The sequence below is a fragment of the Peromyscus maniculatus genome, chromosome X (assembly GCF_049852395.1).
Source record: "Peromyscus maniculatus bairdii isolate BWxNUB_F1_BW_parent chromosome X, HU_Pman_BW_mat_3.1, whole genome shotgun sequence".
Classification (NCBI taxonomy): domain Eukaryota; kingdom Metazoa; phylum Chordata; class Mammalia; order Rodentia; family Cricetidae; genus Peromyscus; species Peromyscus maniculatus.
In genome coordinates this window covers 18,999,248-19,018,986 of record NC_134875.1, presented here as the reverse complement: position 1 = coordinate 19,018,986, position 19,739 = coordinate 18,999,248, and the positions used below count along the sequence as shown (strand labels likewise).

Here is a 19,739-nt window from a genome sequence, read left to right as displayed (position 1 = left end):
GACAAGACCAGAATTTGAGAAGCCTGACTCTCCTTTTCTTCTCAAGGAGAGAGGAAGAAACTAGAGATAACCTCTGTGACCTCTCAGTTCTTGAAATGTGGTGTGACATCAGTTTGATGGAACCCCCACAACAATGTCTTAGACGTACCCCATTCTGTGCACAGAGGTTTTGGGCAAACAATTGGCTTCCACTTGAGGAGACAATACCACAACGTGCTTTTTAACGAAAAAAAATAAAGAAATACAAAATAGCTATCTCTTTTCCTCATTCCTGCAGGTGCCCAACCAGGTTGACTCGCTGGAGTGCATTTTCTGCATTCTTAATAGATAGCTAGCAGGAAACGCCTTGCACAGCCCCAGCTAGAGGGGTAGAAAATCGCAGAGGGAGGGTACACATCCCCAGATCCTGCTTCCACAGTTGTTGAGCTACTCCAAAACCGGAGGAGGATTTTGCTGTCTCAGGTAACTGCCGAGAATTAAGGTAAGAGAAACGGGGGACTTGAGAGTGGGAAGACAGATGGAAATTCCCATGGGAGTGAATTGGAAGTCATGATACACTGTGCTAAGTGAGATTTAATCTGAAATTCGGGGGATTTCGCTCCAATTAGTCACTTACAACTGCCGTCATTGACTGCAGCCGATCCCCGGAGTGCTTGATGCGTTTTGCAGGCGTGTGGTAAAAGTGTCTATATAGTGTCCGCGTGGAAGACTAGAGGCTATTCTTCTGGCTTTGGAGTCCTCCTCCGGAGATGTTCTACAGTAGTTTGGGTAATATTTCAGGGTCTACTTGGAACATTCTGGGTCTTTATTTTTGTTCTTGACATCTCCTTAGAATCAGCTTTGTGGTATCTTTTTGACCCAGGTCAGTCCACCCCTCTTTCATTGAAAAATGAGGCACTCAAGATTTTCATAGGGATGTGGTGAAATTTAGTTCTTCATAGGATTAAAACAAATGACAATGATCAGAATGTGTATCCTTTTAGAGTCGATTTACTTAATTTTTTTTTTTTTTTTGTTTAGTCAGAGTTCACTGTGTTGCTCAGGTCCTCTTACTCCAACCTCCTCAGCATGCTGGAACCACACGGATATGTCACAACACCCAGCTTAACTCTCGGGATTTAAATATCCATCAATTGCCATTTCCAATGGAGTCAAGTATAGCCCAGAGAATTCCTTGTAGGCGGGATCCCGAGAAGTTACACTTGCTGAGTGTGCGTTCCTGTGTGTGCGGAGAAAAAGAGAGGCAGTGGTAGAACTTGTGGTTGATTCAGTGTCTCTAATAGTTTACTGTATGAGCTCTCCAAGTGAGCTGGGATGATCTCTGGCTTTTCCCTGGTCATTTGACATGTGCTTTCTTGGTCTATACCCAGTGAGACTAGAAATGTGTTTGTGGCCATGCTATCTCAAGAATCTGGCTAGTTCTTTCTGTGTGGCTTCAGGGGAAATTAGCTAAGAGTTTGCAAGCTATGTCAAGCCTGAGCCAAGCATGGTGGCTGCTGGCAAGGCAGAGCCTGAGAGGACTGTCCTGCAAAGGTAATAAGTGGTACCCGCAGCACCAGACAGTTGGAGCCTTCAAGGAAAGCCCCGAGGGAGAAGACTGGGGGTTGGCTTGCATTCCTTGCTTTAGTGTCCTGGCTCATGACTCAGAGGTCTGCCCCATCCCCACATTTGAAAGGTGGAGGGACTGAGACTAGAAGAGGCGAAGAGACTTTTCCACTCATCACTTAGAACAGTTAAAGGCAGATAGAGGCTAGAGCCCGAGAGACCTGAATCTGAATGCCAGCGTTGCCGCTATATACCTTTATTTCACCCTCTCCAACATCTACTTTGCTCATTTGAAAATGGGGGTGATAATGTCTACTTTGAAGGTCAAAACACTGGAGAAGATATAGGGACAGCTTCCAGCACAAATAGCTGTTGTAGACTGTAGCTTTAAAATGCCAGCATCTCCACAAACGTGTTCCTTTATCATCCCTAATACCTTTTCTTTGTATTGACAACTCAAAGAATCTGAATATACATTGTATTTTTATTGAGTAATAATTCACCTACTGTAAAATAGACCTTCAGTATATAATTTGATGAGTTTTGACTAGTGTAGTAACTGCCACCCTCATCAAGACAGAGGTAAGACATGACCAAGCATGTGGTGTTTCAGTGCCTACAACCCTAGTCTTCAGGAGTCTGAGGCAAGAGGAGCGGACATTTGAGATAAGCCAGGGTTACACAGAGAGACCTTGCTATATCCCGTCATGTACTGGGGGAAAGATATGGGACATTGCGGCAGTGGTGAGGGTTCCTTCTTGCCTCTTCCCCCTCAGTCTCTATGCCACAAGCATTGGCTATTCCAGCTTCTAGCGCTGTAGGTTATCTGTGCTTGTTTCATATAAGTGAACCCATATAATATGTGGTCTTTTTTATTTGTCCTTTTTACTCAATATCATGAGATTTATCAGTGTTGTATGTAGTGTTAGTTTGTTCTACTTTACTGCTAAGTAATATTCCATGGTATGAATATATCACAGAAAATGTATTTTCCCAGTAATAGACTTATTTAATCAGTTTCCTTTGGTGGGGTTGTAAACACAACTGTCATGAATGTTTATGTAGAAGTATTTGTGTGTGCATGGCTGGGGTAGAATGATCTGAAAAGAGAGCCATTTAAGAAAATCCCCATTCGAGGCCAGCCTAGTCTACAGAGTGAGTCCCAGGACAGCCATGGCTACGCAGAGAAACCCTGTCTCAAAAATCTAAACCAAAACAAAACAAATTAGAAAGTTCCCCTGCTTGTTTCCAGATTTCTTCCTAATGTCCCTAGCATAACTAACCATAAAAGAATCATAGAATGATAGGTGAAGAATTCACACTATTCAAATCCTTCTAAGAACAACATGAAGCCTGGAGGGATTTGTTACCTTCTACCTCAAGGTTATGCACTCGGGCCTCTGACTCCTAATCTTCCATTATTTCCTTGCATTGTACTTCCACTCTGTGAAATGGTACTCAGTCATTGTTTATTGAGCACCAATTTGTGTTCAGACATCAAGAAATTTGTAAGAAAGACTCCACAATACATAGGATCTCATAGACTAGACAGAAAGGCCATATATTAAACCCTAGTCATTTTTTGGTCATATTCACAAGATTGAATAGATTAAATATACCATTAGCCAGAGCACACAGCAAGTCTGGTTGAGTTTCAAGGTAAAGACACAGTCCCAGGCAGGCTACTTCCCCTAGGAAAGGGAACCAGGCCCTGGTCTTGGTGCCAATAGAGATTCGAACTTGAAGGAAGGACATGAAGGAACTGGCAGGGTTGGAATGCTGCTGTGAATAATGCAGTCCAATGCCAAGACAAGACAGCAAACAGCTGGTGAGCAGTGGCAAACAGAACATCCAGTCTTTAGCTTTCCAATAATGTAGCTATAATATACTGTCATAAAAGTGGGTTTTGGAGAGCTCTTTTTGGTTATGAATGTGGGTGTCCAAAGACCTTTGAGCTGGTGCTGCTGTAATTGCTAGCTTCTAAGATGGACAGGGTTCTGTGTAGGACAGTTTCACGGGAGGTTGGGTATGATTTACTCTCTTGCATGGAAGTAGTCAGGCTGGAAAGAGTGCTGGTCCACAGTATCTGGACCACCTTGGATTGCTTAGTCAAGCTCTCAAGGGAGTCTGCCTGAGGAGGTTCTGGACTAACCTTGGTTCATGCATCTGGGAGGAACATACTTTTGCAGAAGGCAAATCACTCTGTTATTTGGCCTCGATGCTCTGCCACCTCCTCTTCATGGTGCTTTTCTAATCTGGCTACTTGATAATCCCCTTTGGAAAGAGACGGCCACTATCAGTGCTTGGCCGAGCTTTGGAAAGCTGTTTCCTGAACTCTCATTACATTGGGCTTGCTGTTTTTCAAGAACCCTGTGGCTCCTTGTGAGGTCCACTGAGGACCTGTACTTGTAGGAGCAAACTGTTTATCCTTAATGGGGATAACATAGAATGGGGGCGACATAGTCAAAGTACATTATGTATCCATACGAAAATGTCCTTCTGATACTCATAAGTGTCAATTACAAAAAAGAAAGAAAAGAATGCCATTCACCCAGACTTCAACTGAGCCACTTGGTAAAATAGGGCGGCTAGTGACATTTTTCATTTGGTTCCCAGCTATCTCCTGTGTCACTCACTCACAATGGAAGAAATGAAGAAGACTGGTGTCCGCATGCCCAAAAGCAGGCAAAAACCAGTGAAGACAGAATGGAATGCCCGGTCTGTCGTTTTCACCTACTTCCAAGGGGACATCAGCAGTGTGGTGGATGAGCACTTCTCCAGAGCTCTGAGCAAGTTCAAGAGGCCCCAGGGATGGAGTTCCTTGAGCCAGGGTGACAATGTGATCCTCAGGAATGGTGAGTGTTAAGAGGGAGGGGACTCTTTGTGGTACTCCATATTCTCGGCTACCTGTGTGTCCGGTAAAGGCAAATCACACTGCCTACTGAGAAACACCAGACAGACATTTAGGGCAAAATGGAGAGTGCTTAGTGAAAGGAGCTCACTTTTCTCATTGTTTCCTTGATTGTGTTTTCCAGTCTGAGTTTTCTAGTCTGCACAGGCTAAGAGCTCCGCCATTGTCCACTCTGACCAGCTTATCAGCGGTACTATTATTACTATTGGCCTGAGGGCAAGAACACCAAAGGATCCACAATAAGATCAAGGACGATCCAGCCTCCTGCCAGCCAGTAGTGGATGCTCTGGCAAGCAAGGGCAAAGCCAGAGGGAGGCCCATGAGGAGTCTTGCCACATCCCTCTCCCACCCCTCACAAGATCAGGGATGTCCATTGCTCAAGAGAGCTATGTCACAATGTGCGATGAAAATGCTTGTTCGGGGAAGCCATGGCCATGGAGCAGGGGCCATGGTATGCCTTTCACAGACCTGAGGCACTTTGCCTTCATGGGTCCCTTCCTCCATAAAAATTGCAATTGATAATTTCATTTGTATAAAAATGGACTTGATTCAGACTATGTGCAATTTTTTATTCATACGTGGAGTATCAGTTCCACAATCTTTTGGTTTCAAAATAAGAATTTCTGGACTTCTAAAAGTATTCCTGGATTCTAGACATTGTGGCTCCTGTGTCTGATGGAGTTAGGCAATGTGGGTCCCTTTTATCTTCTCAACAGGTTCATGCAGGCTGAGGCCGAAGTGATTTTAGGAGCTCACTATTTCTGTGGCCAGGCACACATGCTGGATGCCTTGTGTCATAGGCTGACTATGGGGGGCTCTAATTGGGGCAGTTTATGCAAAGTGGATGTGTGAAGCCCCTTTCTGTAAGCAAGGACATCTATGTGCAGAGTCCATCATCCTGCCTTTGTTCTTCTGCCATAGACAAGGCATCAGTGTGTATCTGATGTGCTGACCTTTGCAGAACTTAATTTTCTAGGCAAGTGATGGGATTTTCTCAGAGAATCTTGTGGGTTAGAATGATGTGGAAGAGCATATGGCAGTGGGTACTCAATCTGGTAAGTGCTGCTTCCCAACTACTTACCACGATGCCTGTCTCACCGAAGTCACTCAGTAAATACTGCTTGGGTGAATGGAACTGTGATTTGGAGCACAGCACAATGACACAGACTGGATGTTACAAAGAAAAGGGATTTGTGCTAGGGATGTGGCTCAGTTGGTAGAGTACTTGTCTAGCATGCTTCGAGCCCTGGATTTGAGCTTCAGCACCACAAAAACTGGCCATGGTAGCACATCCTTATAATCTTAGCATGTGGAATATGGAGGCAGGAAGACCAGGAGTTCAAAATCATCCTTAGCTATATAGGGAGTTCAAGGCCAGCATTGGAGTACATGAGACCTTGTCTCAAAAAAAGAAAAAAAAAAGGAAAAGAAAAATATTTTGGCACAGAGCTCTGATCCAAGGTCAAGGGCCTATTTCTGCTATTGTCTTCTTGTTGACAGTCACAATGCAGTGCATCACATAGCAAGGGACCAGGAAAGAATGCATATTATCTGGCTTCTCTACTTCTTGTCATAAAGCCACTTGAAGTTTAATCATGCAGTACCAATTCTGATGATGTTATTGAATCCCTAATCGTCTCCCAAAGGCCCCTCCTGTAATCACAATAGACTAACTACATTTTGTACCTCTTAATACCTCACTAGAGAGATTAAGATCCAATGGGAGTTTCAGAGAAGACAAGTCACATTGAGTCCACAGATAAGGTCACTACACAGAAGGGCTGCTTTGTGATACATAGACTTAGAACCTGTTAGCCTGGTGCCAGGTAGCTCTACTACTCCCTGTGAGTGTGATCTCAGGGTATGTCCCTTCATCTGCCTGTACCTGCTTTCTTGATGCTAATGGACAATTATTAAACTACAAAAGGATGTTTTCAATTAGTTGGTGAGATAATGGATACCAAGTGACAAGTAGCAAGTGTTGTGTTTATGAGGGTAGTGCCATGCTGTTTGGAATGACTATTATGATATGATGGCCTACATTCAAAGCATTAGGATCAGAGAGCATCAGGCCCCTCCCATGAACTTTTATGCTGTACAGGGCTTTGCTGTGTGGCTATTCTAGTGTTTTCTGGGACTTGTGACTTCACCTTGTATGACTCTAGGAAGCTGTTGCCTACTAGGGGACTTGGGCATAGGCTTGTTTCTTTAGAAAACCGGCTTCCCTGGGCCAAAGAGGGATGAAGGCTTTCTTCTCCACTGAGCGTCAGTGGATTTTGCATTTTCTTCACGACAGTCTCACAGACTCCTTATGTCGTCTCATTTGGTTTGGGGCTAGGCGAGTATTTCATTAGCTAACTGAGCAAGTGCAGAAAAGACTGTCTCCCTCAAGGTTTCTCTTATCATAGCTAGGAGTCAGGTTTCTCCTAAACTTGGTTGCCTCAAGGAAGGGCTCCATGAAAGAAGTCCAGGCTGGTAGAGGTTCTCATTGGTGGTGTTATGTGACACACAGCCAGCCTCAAACACGGTGAGAATTTATGAAGTGGCCTTTCATTACTGACTGCTGCTTAGCATTCTCTTAACCCTTTTAGGCCAACCCCAGGCAGGCCGGCACTACTCAGCCAGGCAGAGGAGAACAGGCCCCCATTCACAGGACCCATAACAGATTTGCCCACATTCTAAAGGCACTCTGTCAAGCCAAATATGCAAGGTCCAAACACAGAGACCTATATGGAAATGCCACCAAATTTTCTGGCTTCTTCCCCTAAGTCTGAGTTGTTTATTTCTTTTAATTATATGTGTATAATACACAATAGGTGTACTTTGGGAAATAAAATAGCTGAAGAGATCTTAGAGTTACCTCCTCTTTAAGAGGACATTGGAGACTTCAGAGTCAGTATCTGGGCAAAGTTCAGTAACTTTGATTTCTTGAGGCAGGGTATGGTTGTGGTGCTCATGGGGGCTTGTCCTAACCTGTGTTTTTCCTGTCCCCCTTCTCCCAGCCCCAGTCTCGGGTACATTCTTAGACCTGGTAACACGCTCAAGGGCTGTTAAGAGAAGGTTAGGGGTGCTGACCTGAGCCTGCGCAGGTCCTCTATAGTCATTCTCCAAGGCTTCCTATCTGTCGCCATTAGTGGGATGGCAAAGAAACACCATGTTTCTCATCCCTGGAGAATAGCTATGTGAGATACAGTCTTGCTACTTGCTTGTGGTCTCTTGGGCACTGCCAACATGGTGCCTTCCTTTCCAGTGAGAAAAAGGGACTTGGGCCTGTGTGTCCCTTGCCTCTGCGAGGTGCCAGATACCACATGAAATAACTGCATTTACTCCATTCCTCAAAAGTGACCACAGTTTAGACAATCTACAGATGAGCAAAGCTGGTTGAGTGTAGTGAACACACCTGCAATCGCAGCACTTGGGAGATTGAAATAGGGTGAGTGAGAGTTTGAGGCCAGTGAAGGATGTTTGGGGGAGTTTGTTTAAAAAACTACTACTACAGCTGCTGCTGCTGCTGACTAGCAAATCAAATCTATGGTGCTTACCTTTAGGGGTGGTGGCAGTAACTGGAGGGCACCTGAGAATATATTGTGACATATATATCATGACTATCATGTGAAGGCCTTTTGCTGGAAACTGCCATATGTCTTATCTTACCGTATCTCCACACCAACCCTATTGATTACCGGACCCATATTTCTGGTGAGGAAGCTGAGGTGCCTAGTCCAGTCACCTGTCCAGAATCTTACCACAAAGGTAGGATTCCCTGTGCAGTGCTGTCAGCCACTCAACCTGAAGATACAAGCCTACATTCTGCATCATGTATTTTTGTCGTTGGGGTGAATAAAATATGGAGGGACATGTGTCATCAGTCATGTGGACAAAGAGCACAAAGTCAATATGTGCAGACTGTGGAGGCCAAAAGTTGGACTTTTCTGCTGTAAGGTGTGTGTGTGTGTGTGTGTGTGTGTGTGTGTGTGTGTGTGTGTGTGTGTGTATTCTTCAGACAAAGTGCCACATGGGGTTATAATGCACTAGTATTAAAGACAGAGAAAGAGGAAGAAGATGAGAAGGAAGGGGAGGGAAGGAGGATGGAGACTAGAAAGAAAGAAAGGCAATCAACCAATCATATATTTATTTTCACACCTGTAACTTATTTTGGTTGTTTATGAGCCAAGTCCTTTTTTGGTTTGGGTTTTAAAAATCGCTTAGCTGGATGGAGTGAGGTTTGCCTGTAATCCCAGCTACTTCGGAGCTAAGACAGGAGGATTGTTTGAGACCAGCTTAGGGCCAGTCTGGGAAGAACAGTGAGACTGTCTTAAAAAACAGAATTGTTTAACCTTCAGAATAATGGTTCATTTTGAAAAGTTTGAAAACAAAAATGCATACACCTCAAATTTTATGCAAAGCCACTTTGTGTATAATAGGTTATACTCTATTTTTTATTTGACAATAAGCAGAATGATACATCTTTGTGCTATTGTTACTTATTCTATGACAGTATTTTTTAGCTCAAGAGCATCATGCTTTATATGTACCACATTCGTTGATTTTATAACATCTAGATTATCGCTAACCTTTTGGTATAGTATTAACAGACCTTTAAGCATCCTTGAAGCTAAATTTTTGCTTGTATCTATGAATATCCTTAAGATAAACTGTTGTTGGTGAGGTGACCAAGGCTATAGTTTGGTTACACATTGACTGTGTCCTCAGTAATGTTTCAGTGTGCTGATATGAGAGGCGGTAAGATCTTTTAAGAGGTGGGTCGCTCCTCTCAGAAGGGATTAAAGCAGTTCTCCTGAGACTCTGTATTAGTCCTCAATTATCAAGAGAGTGAGTTCTTATACAAGAGTCAGTTTGACCCCTAAGGTGCTACCTGGCTTCCTGTCTCCCCATGGAATCAGTCTTATACACACTTCTATAATGAGGCCATTCACTAGAGTGGCTTCACCAGTGCTGGGGTTTGACTGATCTCTCTGCCTCCCTAGCTATGAGGTAAATAAACCCAGTCTCAGGCATCTTGTAACAGCAAACAGAGTAAAATACCCAGTCAAGAGGTACAAATTGTAGAGATTGTGTGTATCTCTCTCTCTCTCTCTCTCTCTCTCTCTCTCTCTCTCTCTCTCTCTCTCTCTCTGCTCTCTCTCTCTCTCTCTCTCTCTCTCTCTCTCTCTCTCTCTCTCTCTCTCTCGTATACATATATACAAAAAATATTATGCCAATCTGTCTTTCTTCCAGCTTCAATAAATGTGGGAAAGTGCCAAGTTCCCTGCTCACCTTAAAATAGAAAGGTTCAGTGAAGAGGTGTGTGTATTGTGTGTGCATGTGCTTATGCATGCACACATTTGTGAGTATATATACATATTTGCAATTTTATATGTGTGTGTGTTTGTGTGTATTCACATGCTCCTATGTTTGTGACTGAATATATGTGTGTGCATTCATTGGGATATGTCGCCAGAACCTCCTATGTGCCAGGAATAGTGAGAATTCCCAGGGATATGACGGTGGAGAGGAGAAATGAGCTAACTCCATGCATACTGGGTAGTGGGAAAGAACATCAGTGAGTGAATGGATAGATTATTCAACCACTGCTGTGAAGAAAACAAGCAAGTTACAACCACAGAAAGTAACAGGATACACTCTAGACTGGAGATTCATATTTCGAAGAAGATGATGTTAGAGTTTGTGTATTTAGAAACTAGTCCAGAATAGAAGGTGTGGGCTCCCATCCAAACATGGAGACAGGATCATTCCCTGATTTAAATGCAAACTTTATAGTACAAGAAAGGCCTTCTAGAAGGTTCTGGGGTTTCCAAAAGTGTACATGGGTGGGAATGGTAGTATCTATGAGTATTCTTGGGAGCAGGGAGGAGTGGCTACCACTTTAATTTAAATACTGAGGAGTGGAGAGCAGCACTTTCTGACTTTCTGGACATTCCTGACCGGAATTCCGTCAGACCGACCAGCCTCAGGAATTCTACAGTCATGGACGGAACTAAGAGGTGGGGTCTAGATGCTTAGGGTTGGAGTATATGGAGTGGAAGCCATCTATATTCTTACTGAAATAAAAATCCTAATCTACCTCAAGTGACCCTGAATCCATGTGTTCAAGTGCTCTCCGCCCATTCAAGTCACTTTGGATTTGAGAAAGCATCAAAGTCATCACTTGGGGTCTCTTGCACATGCATCCAGAAGAAATTAAGAGGAGGCACTTGGATAAGACTGTCACCGCAGCAGCAACCTTGAGAAAGTCTAAGATATGGTTTAAGGTGTCACCCTGTGCCCAAAGAGTAGATGGGCGGTGCTACAGGCATAGTTACCCAAGACCCGCGAGAAAGAGTAGCCCACCCAATGCAGGGTCTCCACTCAACGGGCCACAAGCATCCAAGCCTACTCTAGAAAAGTGGGTCTCTCAGACCACTCACAATCACTGGGGTGCTATGACTTCAGGGTTGAACACCCCCCCACACCGCCGTGAACTCCTACATTCTCCCATCTAAACTGTACTGTGCTGCACCCAGTGACTACATGGGACTTAGGACAATGGTATATTGCCTAAGTCCCCTTAACTGGAACAGAAACAGTTAAGAGAAACAGTCCAAACCTTCTGTGGCCCTGCTTTCCATATCTCAGACATTCAGTGAGCACCTGAGGCATATGTATGAGATCTGTAAAGCCAGTTCAGATGGAAAGTGTCCAGTTGTCAGAGCTGGGCTTTGTTTATAATTTGTGCTTAGGACATGCAGTACTCCCATTAAATATGAAGCATGGGCACTGATTATATGAAATCAGCTTAATCATTCTGTTCCAGGGCACACAGTGCCCTGAGTTGCTAGTAGGTAGAAATATCAACTTTTAAAAGTAATGTTTACTCGTAGGAAATATATCCCAATATATTTCCCAGTCTTTTGTTTCATTAGAAGAGCGTGCTATGACCATTGCTAATTGTGAGCGATGTGAGATGTTGATCTGAACACCTGTGTCCTAGGTGATCTGGATTCTTTTATGTTTATCATCCATATTATAGGCAAAGCTACTGTGATGGGTAGGGACACTCTAGCAGCCCTGCACTGACCTCTAAGATGGTTTTTCATTTTATCCAAAATCCATTCAAACTAAACGTTCAGGAGAGATGCAAGAGGTGCCCATGGAGGGAAAGGGCACCAGTGTCTCAGACAGACTCCCCTGCTAGCCAATTCTCCATTGTCATCAAAGTCACGCTCCCCCTCCCTGCCCACTTCTCCATTGTCTTAGACAGATGAGAGGCTCCAGGCTTTCAGCCCCATCTGGCAGAACTTCGCTCCCTGCTCTTGCCTGAGCGGATGCTGAAAATGGGAAAATATCCATTCATGTTCTGGGCTATGGTAGACATTTGAGATCTCAGAGTGTGCCGCTACCCTAAGTGCAATTAGAATAGGGACCCAAGAAGATCCCCTCCCTTGAGTCAGTTCCCATGAACTTGACAAGTAGAAGTGGTGTCACCTGTTGACGTCAACCAACCATTCTCCTGTTGCAGGATGAGGACCCAGCAACTACTTTCCTACCCAGCATTCATTCCTCTTGCTCAGTTTTCTACCAGCCCATTATACTTAGCTACCATGGCCCAGTTTCTTACAATTTTCATGTCTAAGATTAGGTTTCAGTTCCTAGAGTTGTATGAAAGGCCAATACAGGTAAGAACTAATTTCTTTGTACGGTTCTGTGGAGTCCTTCCATTTGCTATATTTAAAGTATCAGCTGTAAGATAGAGCTAAACAACAGTGACAACTGAACAGAAGATTTCTTAAGGAGCCAGTGTTCATGGAGGTGCAAAGATGCATGTGCAAAGTTGTTCACTGAGATGTCAGTGACATAATTGAAAACATGGGAACTGAGCTGTCCACAAATGGAACCTTTGTTAGTCTATTACTGCCCTATGATAGAACAGTATAGAACCATGTAAAAGCTAGTGTTTGTATTATCCATGTGCTGATCTCCTGTCAAACAACTTGATACCATGTAAAGACTTCTTTAGTAAAAAGAACTAAACTACAACGTAGTCCTTAAGCAAAAGAGAATGATCCTGATGAAAATAAAGTCGTGCCTTCTGTATCTCATCCTGAAGTGGGGTGCCTTTCCATTTTATCTTGTTCTAAATCATGTTGTACCTCTCTTCTGGATTCAGTCAAAATAACGAATGTTTAATGTTTTTACCCTAACTTTTTCTGGACTTAAGCTTGTGCATAAATCTCTTGGGAGGAAGTGATGACATGAAATTAGAACTTGAAGCAAAAGCTCATGTTTGGCTCTATTCAGTGCTGTGGGAGGATGTTTGTTTGCTTGTTTCTTGACACAGTGCTTACACTGTAGCCCAGAACGCCCTTAGATTCACTGTGTAGCCCAGGCTGGCCTTGAACTCAAGCCAATCCTCCTGCCTCAGTCTTCTGAGCATGAAATTATAAGCATGTGACACCACACTCAATGATATTCATAATATTTTAATGAAGCAAAATCAGTCTGAAAAATAATATAAATAAATCTTGAGGGGGCAGTAGCTATTTATGGACATGGTGGTTAATGTGGGTTTTTAAAAACATTTTCTGCTTACTTCAAGTCAAAAAATATTCTATGGGGCTGGAAGGATGGCTCAGTGGGTAAAAACCACTTGCCAAGAAAGTCCGACGACTGCAGCTCAATCCCTGGAACCCATCAGGGAAGGAAAGAACTGACTCCTGAAAGTTATTTTCTGACCTCTGCTATGGCCAGTCTCCTACACTTACACACACACCTCTCTCTCACATACAAACAATAAAATTAAGTACATATATATATATGTATATATATATATATATTCATGTATATGTATATAATATATATTATACATGAGTCAGAAATAATAAAGTACTTCTATTTCAGACATTTGGAGAAAATACCTAACATAAGTCTGAATCTTTTCCAGATAGCAGCATGCCCCCGAATCAGTGGCGTCTCACTTCTTCTTGGACAAAGGCACGGCCAGAAGCATCTCTTGGAAATGGTGCCAGCAGCAGCAGCAGCAGTAGCAGCAGCAGCAGCAGCAGCAGCAGCAGCAGCAGCAGCAGCAGCTTGCATGAATATGGTCCTAAGGCTATAGATCAGTACCCGCTGTCTATGCCCAAGGCCTCCTCTGCACATCCTCAAGAGATGTGGCATTTTTCCTCCCAAGAGAGGCCAGACTTCCTAGGGCCTGCTTACTCTCGTGCCTTTCCTGACAGGCATCCGGCTCCAGAGGTCTACCCTGATGGGAGACGTGGGTCCTTCCTCCATTTACTCCAGCAGGATAGATACCTAAACCGTCCTCTGGAACCTGCAACCAGGGAGAATGGCAACCCCGCCAAGATAGCCGGAAGCACAGGATTGCTCACCAACCTGCCTCCCAACTCAGACCACTGTAAGGAAATGCTTACAGATACTTTCAAGGTCACTAAGGTTGACAGTCAGCTGGGATGACATGAGAGCCTAAGAGTAATTACTGCCACTCTGGACATAGATAAGGCTGCTGCCGAGAGGCATTATTTTACATTAAACTTCCATATATTTTCACTAGGCCACATTGACATACACAGTTTAATGGCTAAAGGAGACAGCCAGACAGGCAGACTTGGCCTGAAATAATCTCCCCAGTCTGTTGACTTGGCTTTGTCCTGGAAAAAATGATGGGCTTATGCCTAAAATCATAGAGTCTCATATTTACCTCCACTCCACTAAATAATCTATTTGCAAAACAGAGCTCTATGACGTACCTACAGGCTCAAACTCTGTTCTCCAAACAAGTTGACAACTTGCAATGATGCCAGACTCCTGGGCAAAAACAAGGGCAATCTATACCAACCATCTGCTCCACACATTAAAATTCAAAGCCGCTGGAGAGGCAGCCCCATAGCTGACTGCAGTTACAACAGTGTCTGGTTGTCTGTGACGCCCTCCTGCACACTGGGCTCCTGCTCACTTTCCTTTGGGTTTCTGTGCCCCGTTCACTTCTTCTCCCCCTGCACAAAAGTCAGCCACCAGGCTTGCCCACACTTTCTTCACTCACTCACCCAACATATATCCAAGCAGTGGCTGCTGAATTGAAAATACTCATCAGAAAACCAGAGTCCCTTAAGTGTTGTTTAAAGAAAAGATGGAGGAGAATTGAGTGCATTATACTTTGACCCAAATAGTGACACCTTCTGCCATAAGATTTGCCATTCTTATGAAATGCTTGATAGATAAATCATACTCTTTCACGAGGCCAAGCCTGCATCCTCTAGGATTCTGGTCCCTGAGTGAATTATTTTCTTTCACAACTTTCAAGCCCATCTACATCTGTGGTTTCACACCTGAAGGAAATCACTGGATGTTCTACTAGCTGTGATTAAGCACACAGTCCACAAAGGGCCGATTCAGCATAGCCCACAAAGTCTGACACTATGCCCCCGTGTTGAAAACAAATTTCCCATTAAAATAGGACCCCACTATTTCCATACTTTGATTAGCTATATATAGAGAGAAGAAATCATACAAATGGCATGCTTAGGAAACTTCTGAAAACTTATATTCCTACCTTCTTTTTCAAAAATCTTCTACTGGATTCAGAAGGAAAATGGGACCAACTGTGTTTATATGTATATCTCTGCATACACACAGCAGAACTCTATTCCAACAGTTGCTGAGAAAGCAGATGGCTCAAATCAGCATTTTCCAAACATAACAGCTCTGTACAGTTCCAATCCGATTCAACAAACCTTTAGTCGGCATCTACTATAAGCGAGGTACATCAGGACTAAAGGATGACGCAGGCATTGTCTAGTCCCAAGACTGCCACACACATTCACACAAATGTTTATTATCTAAGTCTCAACTGGAGAAACACTTCACATACCCCTACCAATGTTGACATTTCTTGCATTCACTGGTGTCTTATAGCCCAGAATTCACTAAGTAAGTTACAGATCCTTCATTAGCTCTGCCTGGGAGATGGGAAGAAGTTGCCAAAGGACATTTTATGGGCAGAATCCCCTGTTTTCAGCATTTGATAAGAGAAATTGTGTTTTGTGTCCATAAAGTGAGGGGCAAGCAATCTGGGATCTCTGGGGTGCTACAGGCTCCCAGCCCAAGGTTTCATTTCTGTTCATGTTTCCTTCTTCTTTTCTAGACAAGAAAATCTATGGTCATGGATCTGCCAGTTCCAGTCTTGGCAATGAAAGTAAGTAAAGGGGTCAGACGTTCACAGTGTAGCTCTGTGCCCTGAAAACAAACGTGAAGAGTGTGTACTATAGCAAGCAGAGTCTCCAGCAGCTTCCTAGAGCCTTGTTCTCGCTATTAGTGTTTTCATAGATAGCATGGGTTTCATCTCAGTTTCAAAGGGTCCAAACATGCCCTGTGTATTTTGCAAAATTTCTTGAACATGCTCTCATTTTGCCAGAGAAGCAATTCTACCGAATTCTTTCATCTGAGCCCAACTCAGTCAAGGTGACTCACAAAGATGAATGAATCCATGAGGATTAGCTGTTCCAGATGTTCGGCTTTCAGCCACCTCAGGACTGAATCTGTAGTCAGGGAAAATGTGTCTGAGGCCCAAGGACAGGAACCTGGGCTCTATACAAAATTTGAAATTAGCAGCTTCAAACTGAGGACAATTTGGGTAGAAAGGAAAGAGAGCTTTGATGAAGCCTAACTAAGTTCCAGACTCCAATTCCAGCTTTGATAATTACTAGTCTCAGGGACTTGCTCACAGTTTGTGAACCTCCCTATGCCTTAGTTGCTTTACTTATAAAATGACCATAAAAATAGTGACCACCACTGGGTGGTGGTGAAGAGGCAGGTGGATCTCTGAATTCAAGGCCATCCTGATCTACAGAGAAAGTTCCAGGACAGGCTCCAAAACTACACAGAGAAACCCTGTCTCAAAAATAAATAAATAAATAAATAAATAAATAAATAAATAAATAAATAAATAAATAAATAAATAATATAGTGACTACCATAGAGGGTTTCTATGGAAACTTAATAAAATAATGTATGTGAATGCTTAGAATAATACTTAGCTATAACGTGGTTGTTTGAAAGAAAATAGTACCCAAAGGGAGTGGTACTTATTATTAGGGGGTGTGGCTATTTTAGAGTAGGTGTGGCCTTGTTGGAGGAAGTGTGTCACTGTGGGAGTGGGCTTTGAAGTTTCCTATGCTCAAGCTGCTCCCAGTGAGACAGTCCCCTTCCTGCTGCACCATGTAGCCAGCACCATGTCTGCCTGCACACTGCTGTGTCCCACCATAATGGACTGAACCACTGAAACTCTAAGCAAGCCACCACAATTAAATGTTTTCCTTTATAAGAGTTGCCATGGTCGTGGTGTCTCTTCACAGCAATGAAACCCTAACTAAGACATATAGTTAGCATTTGCAACAGAATAAAGTGTCTCAGGAGTACAGCTTAGTGGTACATTGCTGGCCCAGAGTGCTTTCTTAGCAGATGAAGGCCCTGGGGTTTATTTCTGACATAAAACAGAACCAAAAGAGAAGAGTATTGGACTTTTTAGAAGGTATTTTATACCTCAAACTTACTCTAAGAACAAAAATAAGAACCATCAGCATAGTTCCCGGGCTCAGACCTCATCTAGTTCTGTGGTGACCATGGCAGCAGGAGGCCATACACCAGGCTGCAGCCAGTAGCTGGAGTCTCTCTCTGCCTTAGGACTTCCATACCAGGAAAGCAGGGGCCTCAAGCACATCCCAGAAAAGAATTTCAGAAGCAACATTAGCAAGTGTATTAAGTAGAGCTAAGGGGAAATACGTGCTTTGGATTTGTGTAAGGACAAATATACATATTTATTTGATTTTATGGTATTTTAAGTTACATTGATCAAAGGATTTGAAGATTAAGTAAGCAAAGGTCAAAATTAAGTCATTTAGAATAAAATAAAAAGTATAAATAATTGGTGCAATTATTTCCCTTATCTTAAAGACTTTTATTTTGCAAATGATATCATAGCATGGTTCATGAAGCACATCATTTAGATTTATGGATGAGAAAGGGGTACTGATACAGTTAAAATCAAGGCCACAGACAATCTGGCTTTAAGTAAGCATAGTGGAGTTTTGTTTCTTGTTTGTTTTCTGAGGTCCCACACATTGTATTTAATCAAGGAAAAGAAATGTGAAGAAGGTGTGATAAGAAATACAACTGACATTATCTGCCAGTGATATGGTCTTATACTAGAATCTTAGGAACTATTCATTAATATATCCATTCAACTTCAGGAAAGCAGAGTTCAGATAAGCTAGGGATGTGGTCCAAGGCCACATAGCTAGGCAGTGGTAACCCTGGATTCATACCTAGGCTCATTTGGTTCATTTTTGTTTGTTTTGTTTTGTTTTTGTTTTTTCAAGACAAGCTTTCTCTGTCTAACAGCCCTGGGTGTCCTGGAACTCGCTTTGTAGACCAGGCTGGCCTTGAATTTACAGAGATCCACCTGCCTCTGCCTCTAGTGTGCTGGCATTAAAGGCACATGCTATCACGCTTGGCTGCTCAGTTGATTCTAAAACTAACTTCTTCACCATCTCACTTACCCTATTTTCCAGGAAGCCGGTCTCCAGAGAGAAGAAGAGACCTCTACTTTTATTAGCCTCAGTTGGAAGAACAGAATTTCTCTCTGCGCAGCATGAGCATGCTTTTCTACTGTGGATCCCGAAGTCCTAGAAGCATTGCTGCCGCTTTCTGTCTCTGCTACTAAGCAATACCGAATCAGGCACAAGTCGCTGCTCTCTTTTAAAATTGGCTCTGCTTTTCCTTAGCAACTGTGCCCAATGGCAGGGGTTTTCAAACATAAGCAAATTCTCAGCTTATAAAATGTAGGAAAGAGCTGTTGTGGGGTGGAATGCACAGAGATCCACCTGCTCTTTGTTGTTCGGCCTCACTGTGTCTATTGCTCTTTTCCTTAGAAGCCATGGGCTCTCAGGTTCCCAAGCAGTGTCCTTTAAACCAAACCTGGGCCCATGGGCTTTTACGAGGCTGTTTGGCTTTTCTGACTAAATCAAGGGACCCAAACAGCCCAAGAATGTTCCAGCCTCAACCAGACTGCAGTCAACCTTGCTCCTGCCTCAGAGAAAAGACAAATAAAAATGAGAACTGTTTGAGGCTGCTGACTCCCTCCATCTCCAATGTCTAGACTGTAGACTCTAGAGAGAAGCCGGAAAACCTTCATCTAGATCTGTTCAATGAAATATTTTGCTTAGAATATTTAGTTCTTCAGTTCTAGATAACTGATTCAAAGGGGCATTGTTGAGAAATCTGAGGTGAAAACTGAACAAAGTCCCCTGCTCCAGCACAGGCCTGCTGCTGGAGCAGAACTTATTCTAGAAGATTAAGGCCATTTCTTGGTTACACTTCCATGAATTTCTGTCATGCCTTGCTCTAAAGATGAGGACCATGGCATCTGGCACACAATGGGTGCAAATTTTAACCTTAGGGGGCCTTGTCGCCTCGTCAAGGAGCCTAACTAGCTTCCACAAACCATGCATGTCCACTTTGGTGGTCAGAGTTAGCAATATCTGGGTGACAGTGACTTTTTTAAAGCACCGAACTGTTGGGGTCATCCATGCAGATATTCACAGCAGCTTTTGTTAAATTGGAAGGACACAGTGAGGTTTGCTTCATCTCCTCAGTCTGGCAGATAGCATCATATTTGTGTGACCTGGGTACTTGCTATGTGACAACTCCAGAAGCCCCTGCCATCAGTGTTCCCAACCCATGACATACTTGCTCTTATACAACAGCACAAAGGGTGAAGAATAATAATAAAACTGTGCTGGTTTTAGATGCTACTAGTTTGTATTCTAAGGATTTTCTTTTTGTCTTGTATTGATTTTTGCCATCCACTATCTCATTTAAACTTCCCAACAACCCTGTGATTGGCGTTATCATTCAGATACAAACCCCTGAAACATACCCTTAAATAAAAATACAAGCGGCTGCCAAATTTCCTACTTCAATTAAGAGGGGAGAAAAGAACTCCTGCTACCAGGAGACTCCATGCTCCTCCGACACACATAGACAAATCCTTGTCCACATCAACTGCTATTTAATCTTTGGTTTAGACTTCTGGATCTACCCTGTCTTTCAGGGCCCACCTGACTTCCCAAGAGCCTTTTCTCATTCACTTTGCCATTTTACTTTTGCAATTTTAAAATGTCCTACCCTACCCCCTCACAAAATATGTACCATTAGTGACACACACCCAGGAGGGGTAGCTGGGCCCTTTGTACTGTGTGTGGCCTCACAT

The 19,739-nt window shown here is 43.2% G+C and overlaps 1 protein-coding gene across 1 annotated transcript; it reads left to right on the top strand.

Annotated features, from left to right (window-relative positions):
- Positions 1-340: 340 nt before the first annotated feature.
- Vgll1 (vestigial like family member 1) lies at positions 341-19,281 on the top strand. Its single transcript, XM_076561699.1, has 5 exons — positions 341-481; positions 4,162-4,400; positions 13,398-13,868; positions 15,615-15,665; positions 18,040-19,281. The coding sequence occupies exons 2-5, from the start codon at positions 4,187-4,189 to the stop codon at positions 18,081-18,083; spliced, it is 780 nt and encodes a 259-aa protein (XP_076417814.1). The 5' UTR covers positions 341-481; positions 4,162-4,186; the 3' UTR covers positions 18,084-19,281.
- The last annotated feature ends 458 nt before the right edge of the window (positions 19,282-19,739 follow it).

Excerpts from the sequence above, each read along its gene's own strand:
- Vgll1 (XM_076561699.1), top strand. The coding sequence starts at position 4,187 with ATGGAAGAAATGAAGAAGACTGGTGTCCGCATGCCCAAAAGCAGGCAA. Across the intron at positions 4,401-13,397 it reads CAATGTGATCCTCAGGAATG|ATAGCAGCATGCCCCCGAAT; the intron begins GTGAGTGTTAAG and ends AATCTTTTCCAG. Across the intron at positions 13,869-15,614 it reads GCCTCCCAACTCAGACCACT|ACAAGAAAATCTATGGTCAT; the intron begins GTAAGGAAATGC and ends CTTCTTTTCTAG.